The sequence below is a fragment of the Pan troglodytes genome, chromosome 5 (assembly GCF_028858775.2).
Source record: "Pan troglodytes isolate AG18354 chromosome 5, NHGRI_mPanTro3-v2.0_pri, whole genome shotgun sequence".
Classification (NCBI taxonomy): Eukaryota; Metazoa; Chordata; class Mammalia; order Primates; family Hominidae; genus Pan; species Pan troglodytes.
The window spans coordinates 145,131,155-145,154,797 of NC_072403.2; the positions used below are offsets into that span (position 1 = coordinate 145,131,155).

General features: G+C 37.9%; 1 protein-coding gene across 22 annotated transcripts in view; it reads left to right on the forward strand.

The window, feature by feature from the left end:
- Positions 1-23,643, forward strand: part of EYA4 (EYA transcriptional coactivator and phosphatase 4) — a 288,119-nt gene that overhangs the window by 15,822 nt on the left and 248,654 nt on the right. For 21 of the 22 annotated variants that reach the window (XR_010158205.1, XM_024357428.2, XM_063813500.1 and 18 more), the window contains exon 2: positions 17,417-17,514. Coding sequence is in view for 21 of the 22 variants with exons in the window: in XM_024357428.2 (XP_024213196.1) it covers positions 17,482-17,514 (33 nt within the window). In the remaining variant the exon portion in view is untranslated. Of the gene's footprint in view, positions 1-17,416; positions 17,515-23,643 lie in introns of those variants that run through there. The other variant, XM_024357427.2, reaches the window with a different exon arrangement.

Here is a 23,643-nt window from a genome sequence, read left to right on the forward strand (position 1 = left end):
GAGTAAAGTATTATTTTACATCAGATTTGACCAGTTACCTTTATCCTTTTTGGAAAATGTATTATACAAACTACCACAGTATTTTGCCTATTAATCAGGGAAGCTAAAAAGCGTTTTATAAACGTTGAATCAAAACTCTCACTGCTGTGAGGGAATTAAATTTCAAGCAATATACTCCTTTTATAGGGTGAGAAACTGAAGTATGGAGAAATTACAAGGTTTTCCCAAAGCTATACACTGAGTCATGGCAGACATAGAAATCTACAGAAATCTACATGGCAGACATAGAAATCAGGCAAAATTCTGTTTGCCTGATTCAATCTGAAACTTCATGAAACGTAATTTATCCATTTCCTGACATGTGCTTTAGAAGTATATTTCCTTATTTGCTTATTTATGCTCTCATTCATTCATTTATGCATGCATTTATGCACTATTGCCTATTTATGCACTCATTCACTCATTCATGCATTTTAAAAGAATCAGTGTTTTTGTATGATACAGTCTTGATTTAGGGACTATGAATATTCTGAATTTATATATCTTAGATATTTCTTCAAAGAAACTCATTGCATTTTTTTCACGATCATGAAAAAGAAATTAAGACATTAAGAAAACCAAGCTGGATTGTCCAAGTGTGGGCCATAGCAGTGTCTATGGGCAGCACCTGAAGCTAATTCAGGAGTGAATCTAGTTTGTTCAAGTGCTTGAACAAGAACTTGGCTGAAGCCCTGGAGGAGATGCCTGGGGCATAGAGTGGGGACGAGGAAAAACCATAGCACTCTTAGAGAGTACTGTAAGGACTAGTATCTACATCTCTACCACCTGATGTCTTTACATTTGGTTCAGTCAAGAGAGAGAGGGCAAATTATTCTGCTTCTCATTCTGCCGTCTTCCTGATTTCAGTTCTCACACTTTAAATTCTTTTTTATTGCGATCTTTTTCTTACTAGTTTAACCAGTATTTTCTTGCGCTTTCTTCACCAAATTAGTTTCTTTCCATAAGCTTGCGGAGTTATATTTTTTGATCGAACTGCTGGGGTTACAAGTAATTTGAAATGAGGAAAGTGTCTAGCAACTTCCCTCAGTCCAGTACCCTGTAACAGAGACTTCAGAGTACATAGTGATGACACCTTCCCTCCTCCCCTTCTGTAGAGAGTTTAGTGGGCAACTTTTTTGGCTTGTTCTCTTGTTCTTTTCTTGCAGCCCCAAGACTTAGGACTCAGACTTGGTTTCTGCTTGTATGGCTCTCCATCTCTTCCCTTGGAAGAGTTCTTTCCCAGTGGGCTTTTTAGGTCCAAGAGCATTTGGACCCCTGGGAGATGAACTTGTAGATTCTACAAAGAACGTCCAAGTACCAGGCAAACCACATCTTCCTGTAGCTGAAACGTTAGTCTTTTTTCCCCCTTCAATTTTACTGAAGAATAATTTAGTCTCCAACAAACAAGCAAACAGAACCCTAGGGTCTTTCTCAAAGATGCATTCTTGCTGCTTTGAAGATTATCATCATTAATTTCTATTTCAGCTAATTGGTTTTCCTTTATATTTTTATTTGGGTATAAATGTGATACTTCGGTATACATTAGTGTTGATCTATATTAATATGTCAATTTATAATTGAGTGATTTAAAAATAATGATGCACTATGACCTAGTTTATATCTGCCTTCCACTTAATGCATTTCCTAAGCAATTATGCTTTTGTGGCTGACTGAATTCCCTTATAATTCCCTGTTGGGAAACAAAGAATTTTTTTTTAAATTGAAGAAGTGGTCTTGTTAACCAGGGGCACCGTATTTAACTTGAGAGAAAAAGATTAGGAATGACATGAATGACAGCATACTCCTAATATCTAACAGCCTGCCATACATGTGAAAGCAGGACACATAGCAGGGAAGCATAACGTTGAGTTGACTCAAAACACCAAATGTATTTGATACATTATTTTCTGAATTCTTACAACTTCAGCCCTTTTAAAGGTCTTTGGATTTTTAGAAGCTATAAGGGCAGTTTTTGGTAAAGGTGGCCCTACTTCTAATTCAGTTACAGAGTCAGTGGAATGATTTTTATATTCAAATGCTACAGGGGAATTTATTGAGAGGAAAAAGGGTACTCAAACTTTCCTGGATGCCTCAATTAAAAATCTGGATCAATACAATTTCCTCAAGTGTCCCAAATTTAAGGAAAGCAAACAGCATCTTATTTAATTACATTCTTAATTAGTATTCACTATAGACACAATTCAAATCAGTAACTTGGCATTAGATGAATCAGATTTATTGCTATATTATATAACTCTCATGTTTACTTTGTTGTGTTTGGGACTTCTCCCTTCCCATAATAAAGAATATGACTCTCAGGTGTCACACCTTGATTCCTGAGAAATTAATGTTATAGAAAAGTTGTTTGGAAAGATATAATTGTGATTTTGTTATTGTTTTTGTTGTCATTATTTTCTTTTATGGGGATGGGCACACACTTCTTGAGATTTACCAGATTTACCTTGTAGTTCATAAATTATTTCTTTAGATGTATCTAATTTGCTGTTTAGTTTGTTTCTTGTAAAAAAATTCGGTGAATATATTTTTAAAAACATTTTTATGGTTCTCTTCCAGGTTTGTGTGTATATTTTTTTCGTGTGTGGCTTTTCAATTTTATTTCTGTTTCTTTTGTGTCTGTTTTAAGTATACCTATCTAGTTTTTTCCACATTGCTCTGTAGTTTCACATTCTTAGATTCCTAATTTGTTGTTGTGGCTACTCTCTACTGTGTTTTGTTTCTTTATGTAGCTTATAATTTTTTTTTTTCTTTTTGAGATGGAGTTGTGCTCTGTTGCCCATGCTGGAGTGCAGTGGCATTATCTTGGCTTACTGCAATCTCTGCCTCCTGGGTTCAGGTGATTCTCCTGCCTCAGCCTCCCGAATAGCTGGGATCACAGGTGCCCACCACCATGCCCAGCTAACTTTTGTATTTTTAGTAGAAAAGGGGTTTCGCCATGTTAGCCAGGCTGGCCTCAAACTCCTGACCTCAAGTGATCTGCCTGCCTGAGCCTCCCAATGTGCTGGGATTACAGGCATGAGCCACCACACCTGGCCTGTAGTTTATAACTTTTGGTGGATTTCTCTCTTAGAACCCTTTGTACTCTGTGGAGCAATTTTGCATTCCCCTGGAGTCTAGGGATTTCAAACCTCTAGGTCAGTCTTTATTTTATTTTATTTTTTTGTCTTGAGGTTTCCATACCACAGATGCAGTAAACATTTAGAATTTACATTCTGCAAGGCTGAAGTTTTGATTTATCTCACTCAAGAAATTATTTTCTTTTATTCTTTTCCCAAAGGCTCCATCATAGGACAGGCTTCTTTGCTGAATCTGATGGTGGGCCAAGTTTTTCTATCCCCCCTCCAATAAATGTGACAAACTTTTTAGACTCCTTCCTCTGTGGATTGCCTCTTGCTTTTGCTTCCTGCCCATCACCATAAAAGAAGATAATGACAACAAAACAATAACAACACAAATGTAAACATACCTTTTCCTCTTAACTTTTCCGTATCATCAATTTCTCATGAATTAAGGTGTGATACCTGAAAGTCACATTTGCCTTATCAGTTATATTCATATAGTTCCTTTGTCTTATTGATGTATCTCTCATATTATCCCTCATATCCACTTCTCCAGGCCTTTTTCCACCCCGTGTCAGTCTAGATTCTCTTGGCTTCTCACTTGGAGCGTCACAGCAGCCTTTAAGTTGCCCCTTAACTCCACTTCTTGTTCATCTTGTTTGTCAGAAATCTGAAGTAGATGTGTTGTTGCAATGATATCACATGTGCCATTCTTTGTTTTGGGGGTTTTAAGGCTTTTAAGGTTATCAAAATATTGTAATAACCAATTGTCTTAATTGTATTTTGTACTTATTCTCCTGCTTTTGCCAACTTAAAATGTCTTAACATCCTGTTAATACTGAATGCTGATGCTTTCCTATTCCCTTTTCTTTCACATGTCCGTCTATAATTGTTTATTGATTATATCAGTCTCTCAACACTAAAGGCACCAGTCACAACTTTGATGTTATACAGAATGACAACTAAAAAGGTGACAAATGCTGATGACTTAATCGAGGTGTTGTTCATTTTTACAAGCTTAGCTGAGTTCAGAGAATTGGTAAAAGACTGGTGACTTTTGGCTACTATCTAAATATAATTGGTTAATGTAGCTTCTGGAGATCAGTGGTTAATATAATACTCTTAGTTGAGCAGGGTTAAAAATAATTACATTTGTTTAAGTTGCAGATACTACTCTACTGTACAGCAAAGAATGTTAAAATGTTTTAATTCAGTATATGAAGAGCAAAATATAAAAACAGGTTTTCTTCCACTCTCACTAGCAAGCAAAGTGGTCTGTATTTTTGAAATATATTTTTTGTTTAATCATAACAAAATATAATACAAATGTTATTAAAAACCCTATTTTATGGATGAAGACAGTGATATTTAGAGATATTAATTAGCTTTTCCAAGATCATACATTTATCCGGTAGTAAAAGCAAGTTTTCACAAGCTGATCTATTTTATTCCAGTCTTTATTTGGAATCACTAAACTTACATTCCCTTTAGCAAAACTATCGTTTACATTTCTAGGGTTTCAAGAGTTCAATGCTAAACTTGGGAGATCTATTCTTAAATTCTCTCAAAGTGCAACACATTTTCCTCAGGATGATCATAAAGTCATCAGATGTGTGTTAAGCAATATATATAGTCATATACTCTTGATCAAAAAAGGTTTCCAGGTTACACAGAAGAGAGATTTATGGCTGAGAAAAAGGCAGATTGCTTCTAAGAAAGGCTTCAAATATATTCTCTTCTGACAGGCTACAGGAGAGCCAGCTAGATGAACCATTACAGTGTGTACAAAATGCTCAGCCGAATAATTTCTCAGTACTGGTAGGGAAGAGCAATAGGAGTAACACAAGAGAAGGAAAGTTGGTCTGCAGAGTCTGCCTTAGTATCCGTAGGGGTGATGAGGTTGCGTGGGCTAAGAATTCTTTCACATGTCTCCCTGGGACAATTCACTCAGAATTACTTCTGTGTTTTCTAGGCTGTCTAGGCAACCATCACCAATTAGCAAACACAAACAAAATAGAACACCTTGTTTGGACCTGCTTGTCAAAAATCAAGTGATCATAATTTATAATTCCAGGAAGACTTGCCATCAAATGAACTTATGACAAATGACCCAAATGATTGTCACAAACTAGAGCTTGTTGTAACTTTTAGCATGAGAAGTATGAACCCCATTATCATTTTTTAAACATTTTGAGTTAAATGGACCGTTTTGCAAAGTCCATGTTCTATCTTTATAGACAGCTCAAAAATAGCTCAGCATCTAGTTTGTAGGTTGGCTCCATTTAAGGAGCTTGAAGTCAGGCAAGGTGCTCATTACTATTCATCCAGATCTGTTTCTTGGACACCTCAGCTGTTTTTCTTTTCTATGGCCAGGGAGGAGAGTCATGTGCATAGTCCAAGAATGTGCATCTCCATGTCTCTGAACAGTTGGCCATAGAATTGGAGCTAGGTGTTCTTTGTTTGTGCCATTGGCTTTCCTCTCTGGCATGCTTCCCGGGTGGATGGAGCCAGCCAGTGCCTGATCCAGCTTCACAGACCCAGTAATGAAATTTGGAGGGCAGAGTAGGTAACTAGGTACACAGGAATTGTAAAGCAATGCCCATCTGGACAGTTGATCACAGCTATAACTTCTCAATAATGTAACAGGAATATAAACTGTTAGACTTCCTATACCATTGCAATATAAAGAAGATAATTGAAGGCCGTGAAGATAGCTCATGAAATGCAAGGAAGAATTGGACAACTAAGCAACAGGAAGAGCAGAGAAACAGTGAGACTTTGGGAGTCACAAGATCTGGGTGCTTAAATTCTGCCAGGACTTTCTTGCCATCTTCATTTTTGCTCCTCTTTCTCGGTCAGTTCTCTTCTGTCTTTCCCTACAGACCAGCTTTTTTCCACACGGATATGAAATGTTTCCAAGTTTTATATCCTAGGGGTTTTGCCACTGAAGGAGGACTAGCCTGATATTTTCCCAGACTCATATCCTAAGGAAGATGAATCGTTAGATCCAAGTAATTTCGTGTAACTGGAGAAGACTTGCAGACCCTACCTAATGGGTTAAGCTGGATATGCATCTGTGGGAGGGAGATATGTTTTGTGGGTATAATACACATGCAAGCAAACCTTAATATTGTACAAGATATGCTTCTGAAAATTTACTTGCAGTTTGAAAATCTGGAAGCCAAACAGTAGATCAACTGTTGTGAGTGTTAGAATTTAGTGTAATGGCACTTTCTGTGACCCAGGCAACTCTGCATAGGCAGAAAGATTCTTGAAAGCCCCACCCAGGTTGGAAAGGGTCTGTGTCAGAGGTCATGAGTGGAACTCTTCAGGCACCTGTTTCCCCATCCCAAGGTCTGCACATGGACTGGAACAAAAGTTTTGGCAGCTGCAATTTTTAAATCTTTTCCCAAGGGTATCTAGGGATTTAAAGCAGTAGGGAATGTACTCCCCCACTTTCCCTTGTTTTCCTTTTCACTGCAGCAAGAGGCAAGTATAGCCCTCAGCCCTGCTTGTACCCTCACAGGAGACTCATGTACAGGTCCCGGGCTCTGGCTGCAGGACAGTGTGAGGCTGGTGACAGGGCGAGAGAATGGCGAGAACAATGGAACAGGACTGAGGGAGAAGGAAGAGGAATCGTCCCCAGAACTCCTACTTGGGACGGTGGTCCCAGGGAGCAAAAAACACCCCTGGAGCCCCTTCAAGGGGCCTTTTGGCAGAGCGGTACTACCGCTAGACACTGCCATGGCTGCAGGTAGGACTGATTAAAGAATTTCTGGTTTCTTCTAAGGACAGGGTAAAGCTCTGAATTGTTTTTAGAGACTGCATTCAGATCTATATTTCGGAACCATCACTCTGGTTGCACTGTGAACGGTAACATCCAGGGAGCAGGACTGGAGGGAAGGAGACCATTACGTGGCTGTTGGTCCTGCCCAAGCAGGGAACAATGATGGCGGAACGCCTGTACTGGCAGAGAGGAGAGAGAGGAGGGATTTGGCGAACTTTTGGAGGTATTGATAGGACTTGGTAATATATTGAATGTGGAGAGCAAATGGGCAGGGAGTCAGTGACAAAGCCTAGGTGTTTGGCTTTGATGACTGGCTATGCCTGTGCCGGTTGTGTACAGAATCCAGAGGTTTAGCATTCCCATGTGCAGCGTCGGTCCTCATTCCGTGCCAGCCTGGTGTGGAGTTGAGATCTGCCCCCTCCACTCTGTGTTCATGTTTCTTTAGCCAGAGCAAAGCATGCCTGGACAACCTAGGTGTCTTTCTTTCTTTCTTTCTTTCTTTCTTTCTTTCTTTCTTTCTTTCTTTCTTTCTTTCCTTCCTTCCTTCCTTCCTTCCTTCCTTCCTTCCTTCCTTCCTTCCTTCCTTCCTTCCTTCTTTCTTTCTTTCTTTCTTTTCTTTCTTTCCTCTAGAGAGAGAGAGTCTCCACTCTGTCACCTAGAAGAAGTGCAGTGTCGTGATCATAGCTCACTGCAGCCTTGAACTCCTGGCCTCAAGTGATCAGAGGATTAGGTGTACTTCTCTACAAACTTGTCAAACCTCCTTCAGCATCTCATTCCTTAAGGAACCTTACAGTCTCTCCCACCTGGACGGCGCCATGGTGCCTCATTCCATTTCTGAGAATTGTCTTAAAACTTTATATAGAAACTTGATATTATGTATTTAAATGAGAAGAAACGTTGAATTTGTAATTCTAATTTTCTAAGACAAGAGTTTGTAGCTCGCTTCTAGCAGAGTTAAAGAAAAAGATATGATTAATGGTCTATATATTGAAAACTGCGGAAGAAATAATCTAATATGGAATGGGTGAGGTTGCTACAGGTTGGTGCAAAAATAATTGCGGTTTTTGCTATTACTTTCAGTGGCAAAAACCGCAATTGTTTTTGCACCAACCTAATAATACTGTTTGAAATTCATATTTTCTGGTGGAACAGTCTTGAGATAGAGCGGGAACTAGATTATTGGCTCATAAAACAGCATGCAGTTACTGTTATTCCTTAATCTTATATCTTTATTATGAGGTAATGCTTCTCTTACTTGATTTGGAGAATGTTCTCATCTTTTTCTCATATATTTGTGAAAACTAAATGTTAAAGGAATTAACATAACAACCATTGCTAAATTATGATGTAAAATAATACTGTGTCTGCAATTAGCCTAGGTAGTTTTACTTGGTTCAATAATATAAAATCACTAGGCTCATAATATTTTAGTACCTTAGTGTGATTGGCCAAGAAAAAAATTCACGTTACCATAAAAAGTCAAACCAAGTAACAATTAATCTAAATTTCAAGGAAATATAAAGCAAAGTATTATGTTGTAACAGGGAACATTAATGTAAATAACTCCCCAACAGTTCATGAAATAGATTCTGAACTGGCAGTTGACAAAGAAAGGCTAGTTTTGGCTTAATTCTCTTATGCTCCAATATCTTTCCTGAAGTCTTATTTAATTTCACTTGCATTAGCAACAGTACTCTGAGATGGTGGTGCATCTGGAAAATTATCACTTCTTTCCTGACAATCAGTGTCTTTAATTTAATTCTTACATATGCTTTCTGGAAATATTACATTCATACTTTGATGACGTCTTAAAAAGAATTTCAATGTAATAATTATACACATGTGGTGAGTAAATTGTGTTCCCTAAAAGATACTTTTAAGTCCTAATGTCTGTATTTGGGAATGTGACCTCATTTGGAAACAGGGTCTTTGCAGGTAAAATCAAGTTAAAATGAGATTTTACTGGATTAGGATGGGTCCTAATACAATGACTGTTGTACTTAAGAGGAAAATTTGTACAGAGACATACACACACACAAAAGAATGCCATGTAATGTTAGGCACGGAGAACATCATGTGACAATGAAGGCAGAGATTGGAGTGATGCATCTATGAGCCAAGGATGGCCAGCAACCCCCAGAAGCCGGGGAGAGACAAAGGATGCTTCCCTAGGATCTCCAGAGCAAGCATAAATCTGCCAGCACCTTGATTTAGGACTTCTTTCCTCCAGAACTGTGAGAATAGATTTCAGTTCTAAGCCACCCAGTTTGTGGTACTTTGTTATAGGAGTCCTAGGAAACTAATGCAACATGCTATGTTGTAAATAAACAGTAGTTCTAATTGGTATAAATAATAATTTTAAGTATATTTTATTATTAGGTCAGGTGAGTAGGAAATTGCCTGGTAGACTAATTATCAATGTTGTATTTTCTGAAAAGTTAAAATATTCCCATCCAGTAAATAATACTTGTCTAAAAGTTTCTATCTGTATTGTCCTAAAACAAAGCAAAAATTAAAATGGAGTCAGTTATGTACCTGAAAAATGTGAAAAAGGAAAGAAAAATCTTTTAGGAAAGATTTTTCCTAAAATGGCTATACATTTGAGAAAGAATTTTAAAACTTAAATCATCTGGCTGTTTATTCCATTTTTTTGTTTACATTATCAGATACATTATATATGATTTCATACATTATGTATGTTTCATTCAATCAATATTTATTAAATACCTAAAATTTGCTAGGCCTTGAGCTAGGTACTGTAGATAGGTAAATAAGACAAACATTCCCTTCCCCTAAAGAGATTATTTTGGCATGAAATTTAATCTGTAGAAGAAGTGAAAGAGGCCATTTGCAGAGTCTAGCATGAAAATTCATTTTCACTATCTGCTGTAGTTTTACCTGATCCTGTGAAACCATTTTAGCATCATTTGGTTTTACTTTGTGCTTCTGTATTATATTGGAGAAAATAAAATTTACTTATTGCACAGACAACATAAAATTAATTAAAGTATGTGAAACCAAAAATGTAATTGTTTATCAAATTTTTTTTAGTGTTTCCCATTCATCAGTATCCAAATACATTCTTAGTTGTGCATCCATGTTAGCATAACTAAAATGTGGTGTTCTTATTTTTTCATCTAATTCACAATCAACAATGTTCACTTTTCCACTTTTTTTTTTTTGAGACAGAGTCTCACTCTGTCACACCCAGGCTGGAGTGCAGTGGCATGATCTTGGCACACTGCAACCTCCGCCTCCTGGGTTCAAGCGATTCTCCTGCCTCAGCCTCCTGAGTAATTGGGATTACAGGCGCCCGCCACCATGCCCGGCTAATTTTTTGTATTTTAGTAGAGACAGGGTTTCACCATGTTGGTCAGGCTGGTCTCGAACTCCTGACCTCAGGTGATCCGCCCACCTCGACCTCCCAAAGTGCTGGGATTACAGGCATGAACCACCACGCCTGGCCCCTCATCATTTTTATAATTACTTTTTTGATCATTAAATTATATTATACAACTGACCATGATTTGTTTAATTAATCCACTGCAAAGATGAGGCTGTTTCTAGTTTTCACTGTCATGAATTATTCTGTAGTTTATATTTTACGGGTTTTTTTGGGGAAAGGTTACTTCTTAGGAAAGTTAATACTGGGCAAAAGGGCTTAAACATATTTATAGCTTTTAAAGTACAGAGATGGATTGCTTTCTAAAAATATTAGAAAACGACATTGTTACTAGCAAATGGTTGAGGACACCGTGTTCACAGTGTTTCTGATATTAAGTATTATCAATATATAAATAGTTTGGGCATTGAATATGTATACAATAATCCAAGAAACGTGTACTTGTTGCTCAGATTTATGTATTTCAGTAACTGAAAGTGAACGCTTTTCCATATATTAGTTTATTATTTACATTTTCTTATAATGAATTGTGTTCTCCTACTCTTTCCTAATCATTTAGTGGGCATTTAAACTTCGCCTCACTAATTTTTATGTCCTCAGTAAGTGTATATATAGTCACATTTATTTACTAAAGATATTTTCCATAATCTGTTGTATCCTTTTACTTTTGGGGCTGTTTTTCTTTATTCAGAAATGCAAAGGTTTTGCTTTGTTTTGTTTATGTAGGCAATGAATTGTATGGTCTCTTTGCAATCCAATGCAGTATTTTTGCCATTTATGTAATCCATGTATCTATCAGAGTAAGAAGGAACATCAGATTTTCCTTGGAAAGAGAGCACTTGGCTAATTTGTTATCAAGGTAGTAAGGAGAAAATGGCTCTAAAGGAGATGGCCAGCCACAGTTCAGTCTGGGAGAATAGAGGGATTGACATGAGGTGGGCAGGTGTCAAGTCTTGGGCAGCTCTGTGCCTGCTGACCAGTGGCCAGCACTTAACTATTTGCGTGCATCATTTCCAAGGTGAACCTGAGCCAGAGTGGTCTTGGTTACTTGGGCCAGGGGACAGTTCACAGGACCAAGGATCAATGGGTCAGCTAGGAAAGGATAAGCAAGAAAGGGATTAGCAGGAATCAGGACCAGGCTGAGAGACCCAGATTTGAGGGGAGGAACCAGTGCATCAGGAGGAGAAGAGGGAGAGTGGGAGGAGGAAGGTGGGCGTGTGAGCTAAGAGGCAAAAAGCTGGGCTTTTCCATCACGGTTTCTTAGCCTCCACACCCCATGCTGTCCCAACACAAAAACACCACCGTAAATCTAGAACTCTCTGCCTACTTATACTCCTGAATTCAAATGTGTACTGCTGGCTGGGCACGGTGGCTCATGCGTGTAATCCCAGCACTTTGAGAGGCTGAGGCAGGCAGACCACCTGAGGCCAGGGGTTCGAGAGCAGCCTGGCCAACATGGTGAGACCCTGTCTCTACTAAAAATGCAAAAATTAGCCAGGCGTGGTGGCACGCTCCTGTAGTCCCAGCTACTTGGGAGGCTGAGTCACAACAGTCGCTTGAACCCAGGAGGCAGAGGTCGCAGTGAGCTGAGATTATGCCACTGCACTACAACCTGGGCGACAGAGCAGGACTTCATCTCAAAGACACAAAACAAACAAAAAAACCGAATGTGTACTGCATCAACTTTCAGTGTGCTTGATAATCCACCATATCCTATATACCCTCCCTTCCCTTTTCATATGCAGTTTAAAATTGTGCTTTTCTTCGAAATGATGCCTTCCTAGTTTTGGAGTATTTTAAATCAATATCTCACTGAAACTGTCACATTATATACATGTGTTATTATTATTTTCTGACTTTTAAGAATGAAAAAAACATACCTTTGATCTGTGTCTCTGTTTATATATGCATAAAACTTGCAATTTACATTTTAAATTTCTCTTGTAATTTTTAAAACGTCTTGTGATCTAATAAGGAAAGTAACATGTACTTTGGAAAATATTGCAAAGCATAAAAGAAATTGAAGAAATTAAGACCATGCCTACTTGGATGCAGTAGGGAATATATGACTGGATATATGTAAAACTGAGCAAAACATCTACTGATATTGAATATTCAATAAACTGAATTGGCATCTGTATTAGGGTTCTCTAGAGGGACAGAACTAATAGGATATATATATATATATATATATATATATATATAAAAGGGAGTTTATTAAGTATTAACTTACACTTATTATTAACTTAACTTACCCTTAACGATCACAGGGTCCTCCAATAGGCTGTCTGCAAGCTGAGGAGCAAGGAGAGCCAGTGCGAGTCCCAAAACTGAAGCACTTGGAGCCTGATGTTCAAGGACAGGAAGTATCCAGCATGGGAGAAAGATATAGGCTGGGAGGCTAGGCCAGTCTCTCTTTTTCACATTTTTCTACCTGCTTTATATTCACTGGCAGCGGATTAGATTGTACCCACCAGATTAAGGGCGGATCTGCCTTCTTCAGCCCACTGACTCAAATGTTAATCTCTTTTGGCAACACCCTCACAGACACACCCAGGGTCAATACTTTGTATCCTTCAATCCAATCAAGTTGACATTCAGTATTAACCATCACAAGTCCACCCCTTGTCAACTTGAACCCATATACATCTCCTGAGATTATACATCATCTTCAAATAAAGACAATAATAAGGTCATAATTATACCTAACATAATACAGCTGTCCTTTGTATAACCGGAAATGCACCAATCCCCAACCCAAATACTATTACATAAAGTTAACAATATTTAAATGCTGATATGAAGTCAATAAATCTTATGTCACATGATAAAGGAAAAGGAAATAAAGGTATTTTCTTAGTACAAGTGTATACATGCACAAACATGTTTTTAACAAAAGAAGGAGGAAATACTCATGACAATTACAGTCCCCGTTTCTGCAGTGGTCTCATGGTCGTAGATGCTATTGATGACTAACTTCTTCTACTACCCATTCTGTATTCCCTTTGCCTTCAGCAAGCACCTCAACAGGTCATGTTTTTCTTCCTTGTGGAGTGACCCAAACCTTCATTCCTGGGGGGTCTGGGCCATTTCTAGTCCTGCCTGGATTGGGCTGTTGTAGTTTCCCATTGACCTTAATCATAGGGCATGGTAATACTAAGAGACACCCTAATAGATCTCCTGTATTCCATGCATACTCTTCCTTACCTCCGTTGTGGAGTAATAGACTGATTTCATCTTGAAAGTCTGGGTCAGTCAGTCACCCCAGCCAACAATGTAACTCCCCTCTTAGCCTGTTGACTTAAAGGTAGGAGGAGCCCAAAGTGTCCAGGTGGCAATGTTAACATCCAGTTTAATGGAATCGTTGTTGTCTCTCCTGGTGGCAGTGTTCCTCCCTCTGGAACTAAGACCTCTAGGCCAGCAGAAGGTAATGTCGTGGGAACATTTTGCTAGTGGAAGGAAAAATTTTGCTAGTGAATCACTAGGGGTGATGGTGAGTGGTGCCACTTCCACTTCCACCCTTGATTCCTGAACCCGTGAATCCTGGCTATGGGAGAGACAGTGCCATATATTGGATGCTGATTCAGAGCGTACATGGCTTTCTGGAGAACTTTGCCCCAGCCCTGCAAAGTATTGTCACCTAGTTGGCATTGTATTTGTGACTTCAAAAGGCCATTCCACCATTCTGTCAATCCAGCTGCTTCAGGATGATGGGGAACATGGTGAGACCAGTGAATTCTGTGAGCATGAGCCCATTGTCGCACTTCTTTATCCATAAAGTGAGTGCCTCGGTCAGAGGCAATGCTGTGTGGAATACCAAGACAGTGGAAAAGGCATTCCGTGAGTCCATGGATGGTAGTCTTGGCAGAAGCATTGCGTGCAGAATAGGCAGACCCATATCCACAGTAAGTGTCTATTCCAGTGAGGACAAACCTCTTCCCTTTCCATGATGGAAGAGGTCCAATATAATCAACCTGCCACCAGGTAGCTGGCTGATCACCCCGAGGAATGGTGCCACATCAAGGGCTCAGTGTTGCTCTCTGCTGCTGGCAAATTGGGCACTCAGCAGTGGCCGTAGCCAGTTTAGCCTTGGAGGATGGAAGTCCATGTTGCTGAGCCCATGTGTAACCTCCATCCCTGCCACCATGGCCACTTTGTTCATGGGCCCATTGGGCAATGACAGGGGTGGCTGGGGAAAGAGGCTGAGTGGTGTCCACAGAATGGGTCATCCTATCCACTTGATTATTGAAATCCTCCTCTGCTGAAGTAACCCATTTGTGAGCACTCATATGGAATACAAATACCTTCCTGGTTTTTGATCACTCAGAGAGGTCTATTCACATATCTTTTCCCCAGATTTCTTTGTCACCAGTTTTCCAATCCCGCTTCTTCCAAATCTCTGACCATCTAGCCAAAAACCATTGGCTACAGCCCATGAATCAGTATATAATCACACATCTGGGCATTTCTCCTTCATGCAAAGTGCACAACGAGGTGCACTGCTCAAAGTTCTGCCAACTGGGAAGATTTCCCTTCAGCGCTGTCCTTCAGAGATGTCCCAGAAAGGGACTGTAGTGCTGCAGCTGTCCACTTTAGAGGGGTGCCTCCATATCATGCAGAACCATTTGTGAATCAGGCCCTAGTCTTCTCTTCCTCTGTCAACTGATCATAGGGAACTCCCGATGAGGGCATTGATGCAGCCTTGGGGAGAGAAGGTAGGGTGGCAGGAGTGGAGTCCATGGACATTTGAGCCACTTCCTCATGAACTTACTTGTGCCTTCAGGACCTGCTCAAACCTGATCACATATATGCTACTTTCATTTGATGATAGAATGCTGCTCTGTACGACCTTCTTTATGGCCAGATGGGTCAGAAAGCTCCCAGTTCATGATAGCCAGTTCAGGTTGCATAGTGACTTGATGACTCGTAGTCAAACCTTCAATTTCCACCAAAGCCCAGTAATGGGCCAAGAGCTGTCTCTCAAAAGGAAGGTAGTTATCTGTAGAAGATGGTTGGGCCTTGCTCCAAAATCCTAGAGGCCTTTGCTGTCATTCACCTATGGGGGCCTGGCAAAGGCTCCAAACAGCATCCCTATCTGCTACTGGCACCTCAAGCACCATTGGATCTGCTGGATCATATGGCCCAAGTGGCAGAACAGTTTGCACAGCAGCCTGGACCTGTTGCAGAGCCTTCTTCTGTTCTGGACCCCAGGCAGTTTTATTTGGTAAAGTGAATGATTAAAGGTCTTGGGGCCGAAATGATCTCAACCTATTTTCAAACTTTAAATGAGTTAGAAGCCTGGCTCGCTGGCATAGAGCTAGGCATGGAATATGAGTCCCTAGTGGGCCACTTTTGGTAAGCAGAACTGGCACTGTGGGAGGAACCGAACGCCGGGTTAAGGCACCCGATGCTGATGCTCATTAGACACCCCACTCTTGGTACCAAAATCTGTATTAGGGTTCTGTATTAGGGTATATATATATATATACACATATATATATATATAAAGGGAAGTTTATTAAATATTAACTCACATGTTCACAAGGTTTCACAATAGGCTGCTTGCAAGCTGGGGAGCAAGGAGAGCCAGTCCGATTCCCCAAACTGAAGCACTTGGAGTCCAGTGTTTGAGGGCAGGAGGCATCTAGCACGGGAGAAAGATGTAGGCTGGGAAGCTAGGCCCGTTTCTCTTTTTCACACTTTTCTGCCTGCTTTATATTCGCTGGCAGCTGATTAGATTGTGCCTGCCAGATTAAGGGTGGATCTGCCTTCTCCAGCCCACTGACTCAAAATGTTAATCTCCTTTGGCAACACCCTCACAGACATACCCAGGATCAATACTTTGTATCCTTCAATCCAATCAAGTTGACACTCAGTATTAACCATCACAGTGTCCAATTGTTTCTTTAGATTGTAATACTCTTTTCCATTTAAATTGTATTTTCAGAAATATTTAATGTCAGTAGATATTTCTTGAAATGTGACTTCAATGATTATGTTCATCTATGATGAACAACTTTTTAAATCTAAATTGTTTTTATTATAATCTTTTAATTTTTCTTTTTTAGAATTAGAATTTGAACACTAGAAATGTATCATTGCAATTTTAAATTACATTTCATTTTCTTGTGAATTTGAACACAGTTTTATGATGATTGAACATATTTCTATAGGGTGTGTGCCTTTCTGTTTGAATTGTAAGAGCTCTTTATATGTTAAGAACATCAGCCCATTGTGTTTGATATTTGCACAGGTATTTCTAGATTTTTCTGTGCCTTTTAATTTTCATTATTGTGTGTGTGTGGGTGTGTGTGTGCGTGTATGTGTTTTAAAAGAGAGAGCAAGAGAGAGGATTCAGGGTTACTTGGGTTTTTGGTGTGTCTTCTGTTGCTACTATGATAAAATCCTCTATCTGGGGATTTAAAAATATATGCCTATTTTTCTTAGAGTTTTTCAACTTTAATTCATTTGAAAATATTTTAATGTATGGTATGGAGTAAAGATATTTTTTGAATAGTTAACCAGTTATCTCACCATAGTGTATTACTAATTATCTTTCCCATGTTTATTTGTAATACATTCTTTAACATATTGTCTTTTTAAGGTTGGTCATGTATTTTATATTTTTAAAAAGTGAAGAGTAATTATTTTTCAGAAGAATAATCATCTGATAATTCAAATTTTCCTGTAAGAGAAAGTTGTCATATTAAAATGCACACTTACTTTTTCAAATTATTTTATGTACTTTTGAAAGTAAATGGTTAATTCAAACTCTTGATTGTTAATCTGTCAATTGCTTGATGACATACCTCCCTCAGTAAAATAGTGTATTAACTGTTCATTGCAGACTGCGTTTATTGCAGACTATGGATATTTTTGTTGAGCTGTAGGATTCCTGACTAGCTGTTCACATACCCCACTTTTACCATGACACTATTTTCAAGATCATTAATTGCATCAGATATGGAGACAATATTAGTGGATTTTCTTCTTGAGAGAATGCTCCTACAAGTTACTAATTACCATGCTATGTCTTGATATGTTTTTGTAACCTTACAAATGAATATAAAGATAACATTTTTCCCCTTTGTTTCCATCTTCTTGTTTTAGATAGTCGTTTTTACTTGAAGGAAGCTGCTTCTACTTGGGAGTGGCAGGAGAAGTGAGAAAACCACATGGAAGACTCCCAGGATTTAAATGAACAATCAGTAAGTCTTCATTCTCAGTTTTGCTGAAAAAAGTTGCGATAACACTACTGAAAATCATACGTAAAAGAGATATATTGTAAGAAGTAAGTTTTTCATTAAATATATTTTTAAATGATTTTTGAATTTCCTTTCAAAGACCATGAAACAGACCTTTGGAGATTTATGCCGTTTCTGCTTAATGATGATGTCACATTTTGATGTCTTCTTTGATTTTCTACTTGGAAAACTAGTGGTGGAAAGACTAAGGCATTGAAATCATGATGCATGTTTTAGACAGTCTAAACAATTTTATATACTTCCTTTATTATTTTATTTCAGATATGCTGGATATTGTTGAATATCAGAAGTATAAAAGGAGAAAGTATATTATTAGCATGCTTGTTAGTCATTTTAAGGAGGAAAGAAACCATAGTTCTCAAGCGCTTTTAGTATTTTACTAGATTCATTGCAGGACCAAGAACACACCAGCTTGATGGCATTCCTTTTAAGATTCTGATTTCCCAAAGGGAAAGGCTCTTTGCAACCTTTCCTCCTAGCTTGTTAGTGGTGTCTCTGTGACAGTAGTTCTTTAGCGTGTGGAACTAGAGGCAGTGGGAGGGCTTCCCTCACACCCCCACGCCTTCACACTACTGGAAGCTGTCGTTTGAGCTGTTTTGCATACAGACAACTCATGATGTTACAAGTAACAAGACGTGTGCTTACTGAGAGTGTGTTCTGCAGTCTGATGCTGTTCCTTTTTTTTTGATGCTGTTCTTTATTAGCTTATGTGATCATGATTTGATCTTACAGTCAAATGTTTCTCCATCAGGCAACTGAGGAAAAGATACTTATATCTAATAATGTGGTTCTAGAAAAGGTATATGTGATGAGTTTAATTTTAAGAGGGATGTATATTCTGGTGCCATTTGAAGTTGATTTGATTTGCTTTCTAGTGGATATTTTATTTAAAAGAAATGATAGCCATGCCTTTAATTTGGATAGACATGACCATAGTCTAATTTCAATATATATTATATTATGATTTATTTCACATGGCATCATAGGAAAAATGTAACAAAAAATTATAAAGTGAAAAAACTATGAAATCTGTCAAATGGTAGAGATATATTCCTCTAGAATTGTGTGACTTCTTCAGTAAGGTAAACAGAAATGGCTATGGGAAGGCAAGGGCTTTAAAACTTTTAAAAATGCCGGTTACTGACTGTAAATATTCACAGCATGGACTCTAGCAAAATGGAGGTTAGTCATCATGACTGTTGGAATCAGAAGTCTGTCTGTGTGACTATGGTGGACTTGAATAGTTAGTAGTAAATGTTGACAACATCTTAGTGGTGATGCTTCATTAAAAGAGTGCTGTTGATCTGAACTTTGTTCTGATACACCGAGGGTCACATACAAGTGTGTGTGTATATGCAAATGTGTGTATGTATGTGTGTGTATATGTTAGAGTGACCAACGGTTTTTTGTTTCCAGAGACTGAGGATTTTCTAGGGACATAGAACTTTCAGTGCTAAAGCACGCAAAGTTTGGGGGAAAACCAGGATGGTTGATTCTGTTAATTACTATAGGGTGTGTATATACTCAAGAAAGAATTTTGTTTTCAATGCAGTTGAGAATATATTTTTATGTTTAACACTAAAGTGATGTGTTACTAAAGATGCGTCATATCACCGTTCACAAAATGAAGCACAGAACTTGTAAATCAGATATGGTGTCCTTCTAGTGATATTTTAAGGTCATGGAGCTCACTATTTCTTTTTAAAGTATGTTTTTAAAAGTTTCCAGTGATGCTAGTGAGCAGTCAGGTTTGAGAACAAGAAATCTAGGGAGACCTGCCTACCCTCTCAGCTTGAATCCATTTGCTGAATTTAAATTTCAAACATGTAGACCAATGTATTCATCTCATAAATGTGCAAAGAGATGCTTAGAACTGTTAAATGACTTGCCCATGTTGGCATAGCTGGTAAGAGGCAGAGTTAGGACTTCACACGGTTCTTCTGACTCCAAGTCCAAAGCTCTCTCCATAACATCAACATGCCTCATTGCCTTTGGGTTATGCATATTGTGGCATTTATAGAAATGTCAAAAAAAAAAAAAAAGAAAAGAAAAGAAAAGAAAAGAAAAAGAATCAGCCCCTTTACATGGAAATAATTTCTCTTTGAATGAAATCTTTATATGATTCTAAATTTTGTGGAGTATATTAATGTCTCAAAATATTTTGAAAAATGATAGCATTTATTAAGATATAGAACAAGTAGGGGTGGAATTAAAATAAAGTTCATAGTTAGATGAAAGTGAATTTACTCATATCATTGCTGTTTTAGTTCAAGGGGGATTCTTTGGGTGTAGACATAGCAGTAGGAGTCATTTGTGGCACATGCACACTGCATCTAGCATTTTCCATATACTTGCTCCAATTCTTACCATGTATTCCTTCATTGCAATTTTTAAGGCCACTATTTTATAGATGAAACTATGACCTAGAGAGTGTCAAGGTCAAACAGCTATTAAGTAGTAGAGATCAGAATTAAACCAACTTCTCTCTGGCCCCAAAACTTTTAATGGATTTTGCATGATACAACATAATAGGTAGTTAAGGGCGTGAGCTATAAATCAGACTTCCCTGTCACTTAAATGCTTTAAAACCTTTGGGAAATTACTTAAACTCTTCCTCCTCTATGGAGTGGAAGGATAATAAAAAGATGTCTTATGAAGTGCTTGCATATGCCTCACTTAGAGTAAATATTCAATAAATGTTAGCTGCTATCACAAATACCTGAGATATTCAGATGCTCTTTAATGAGTATTCATTCATTCTAGCATATCCAGCTACTGACCAAACATCCCTTCTGGGAGTTCACAGGTCCACACACTCAGCAAATGAAAAATAAATTCACCAGTTCTCCTCCCCTCTCCCAGCTTTTCTTCCTTTATCCTTTATGCCAGTATTACTCATCTCAGTGAATGGCATCATCAGCTACTGAATGGGTTATGGCAGAAAAGAGGTAGTAATCCTCCTTTTCTTCATCCCGCATCTCAAAGCTTTGTCCACTCTTAATGTTTAATGTCATTCAAAGCTATTCTTTTTGCTCGAGCTCCCTTAGTTTAGTTGAGATCTTTATTTTATCTCTTGACTTTCTTGTTTTACTTTAAGTTGCTTCTAGAGTTGTCTTCCTAAAATACAACCCTGATCACATCACTACCTTCCTTTCTTGCCTTCAAGGGAGAGGCTCAAGTGTGTCATCAAGCATACAGAGCTTAATGCTTATGTATTTCTTCAGTTTTTTTTTTTTCTGGTTTCTGTCAGTTTCTGAATCTCCCAGGTTCTCTGAGGTCTCTATGCATTTGCAAGTGCTTTAATATCTTCCCAGAAGGGTCTCTTTCCCACCACCAGGATAACCTGTAATTCTTGAAGACTCAGTTTAGGTTTCCATCCCTCTGAGCAGCCCTCTCAGACTACCTCCTTTCTTCTCACCCAATCAGCCCTACCGGTCAGGGCCCTCTGCAGTGTGCTGCCATAACCCTTTGGCATTTACCTCTAGCCCAGCACTTACCCTACAGGACTGAAACCCTATCTGTTTACTTGCCTATCTCACCACTAGATTATAAACTACTTAAGAGTAATGGTGGATCTCGTTCATCTCGTACTCTTACTTCTTAGCACGATTCTTGCCAGTGTTCAGTAAATGTTTTCTTCAAAAGCCTTTATATACTTTTAGTGAGGTATGTTAATGAGTAGCCTGACAAATTTTAGAAAGCCAAAATGTTATTCTCAGAGTAGATTACTGACTCATGAATTTATATTCGACTCACTTAAAAAATTGCATAGAAGGTCTAACATGAATTTAACTGCGTATGACCAAAATAAAGTTCAGTCCTTCATTTTTCCTCTAGTATATCTGGCTCCTATTTGGCATTCTGGCTTAGAGGATGTAGAGAATTTTAAGAGATAAGCAACTAAAAAGAATATTTAACTGTCTTAAATTTATCTGCAGTTCTATTTTAGAGCTTCATAATTCTTTAGAATTGGTTTAAGTTATAGCCAGTTACAGCTTATTACAGTTTTTAATGAAATGTTCTTGATAATAGAAATGGCTGTGAATGTAGGTTATACCTAGCAATAGCTCCCTTCATACTGTGAAATATATTGTATTTTTGTATTCAAGCAGAGAATGAGCAATATTTATTATTTTTATAGCTTCTATAATATCTTTATAGATTGAGGTGTTTTATAATCCTATTTTGGTGGTCCGGGATATTACTTCAGATTTTTTCTCATCCAAAACATTCATATCAACATGAGATGGAGTCTGGCCTAAATTAATGATCAAGCCAGCAGGTTTGAAAAGAAATATATTTTATTAATGTTAAGTATTGTATGTTATAAAGTAAAACGTTCGTGAATATTAAGTAAAACTAAGTAAAATGAATAAGTTACAGTAGGATTGCTTTCCCTAAATGTTATGCATTAAGGGCCTGAACATCCGTATGTATTTCCACATTGTTACTAAATCAATTCACTTATATTGTTGGTGGCATGATTTTATTAGTGACATCTAAATTAACTCACATTCATTGGATTATGTTACATATTGTATGATTCATTAATACTTCTGGAAATTCATTTCTGTGTCCATTTTTAAATATAATACATTTATATTTCAAAGCTATTCTATTTGTATTTATGAAACATATTCATAGACATGTTTCAGTGATACTTTTGGAAATTTGTTTCTACATGCATTTGTAGATATGAATTGTATTTATTTGCCTTCACCAACCATGCTAATTTAATAATGTCTATTAAAATTCTAGAGCTAGTTTAGTAAATTAATTTATTTTTATCTCTCTCTTGTTTTTCCTTAGAGTACTCATGACTTTGATTAGTCCTCAGATCTTTGTTCCTAGAGATCCTACAGTATTATCTTTGATTATAGCCACTAGCCCATCTTTAAAACGTGTGCTCCTCTCTGTGTCAGATTTTTAACTATTGTATAGAATTGAATTTGCCATTAAACTTATCATCTAGACATAGAACTTCAGAACCACCAATTTATGACAGTGTTTAAACAGTATGCTAGAATGTAATTATTTTGATTAATTTTTGTTTAAATCATTTTTGTATTTTTATAATGTGACATTATCAAAATCCTAAAATCCTATTATTCTATTGCTTTATTCTTGGGTACTCTAAATCCATTCGACCAGAAGGCATATTTGTACTGAATATCTTAAATATATTTTATTTAGACCTAAACAATGTTGGATTATTCTTTTTCAGGATCCAATTCTGTATCGAAGAACTTGACCTTTAAACTAGTTAAAAGAATCTTGTTTACAACATGTAATTTTTATACTATCCAACTGAATAACATACTTCAGAGTTCTGTGGAATTCTGTTCAAAGCCCAGTTTCAGAATTACTGTTAACTCCAAATTGCCAATTACAGCTTGACTTTGCAGTTATGTAATAGAGTACCTAAACTGAAGTTACAAAGTAGATGCGTTCAGTATATTTTAATGTTTCATAATAATTAAGGCTTACTCTTCCTTTTTAAGCATTTTTAAAATAATAGTTTTTCTTTTTTCTTTTTCTTTGTTTGAGATGGAGTCTTGCTCTGTTGAGTACGGTGGTACAATCTTGGCTCACTGCAACCTCCGACTCCTGGGTTCAAGTGATTCTCTTGCCTCAGCCTCCTGAGTAGCTGAGACTACAGGCATGTGCCACGGCGCCCAGATAATTTTTTGTATTTTTAGTAGAGATGGGGTTTCACCCTGTTAGCCAGGATTGTCTCAATCTTCTGACCTCATGGTCTGCCTCCTTGGCCTCCCAAAGTGCTGGGATTACAGGTGTGAGCCACTGCGCCCGGCCAATAGTAGTTTTATTGAGATGTCATTTTCATACAATACAGCTCACCCACTTAAAATGTACAATTCAGTGATTTCTAGGGTATTCATAGAGTTGTACAATTATTACCACAATCAATTTTAGAGGATTTTTAATCAGTTGAGAAAGAGATCCCATGCCCATTAGCACACTCCCCATTCCCCTGACGAGCACCCCTCAGCCCTAGACAAGCACCAGTCCACTTCCTATCTCTATGGATTTGCCTATTCTGGACCTTTCATA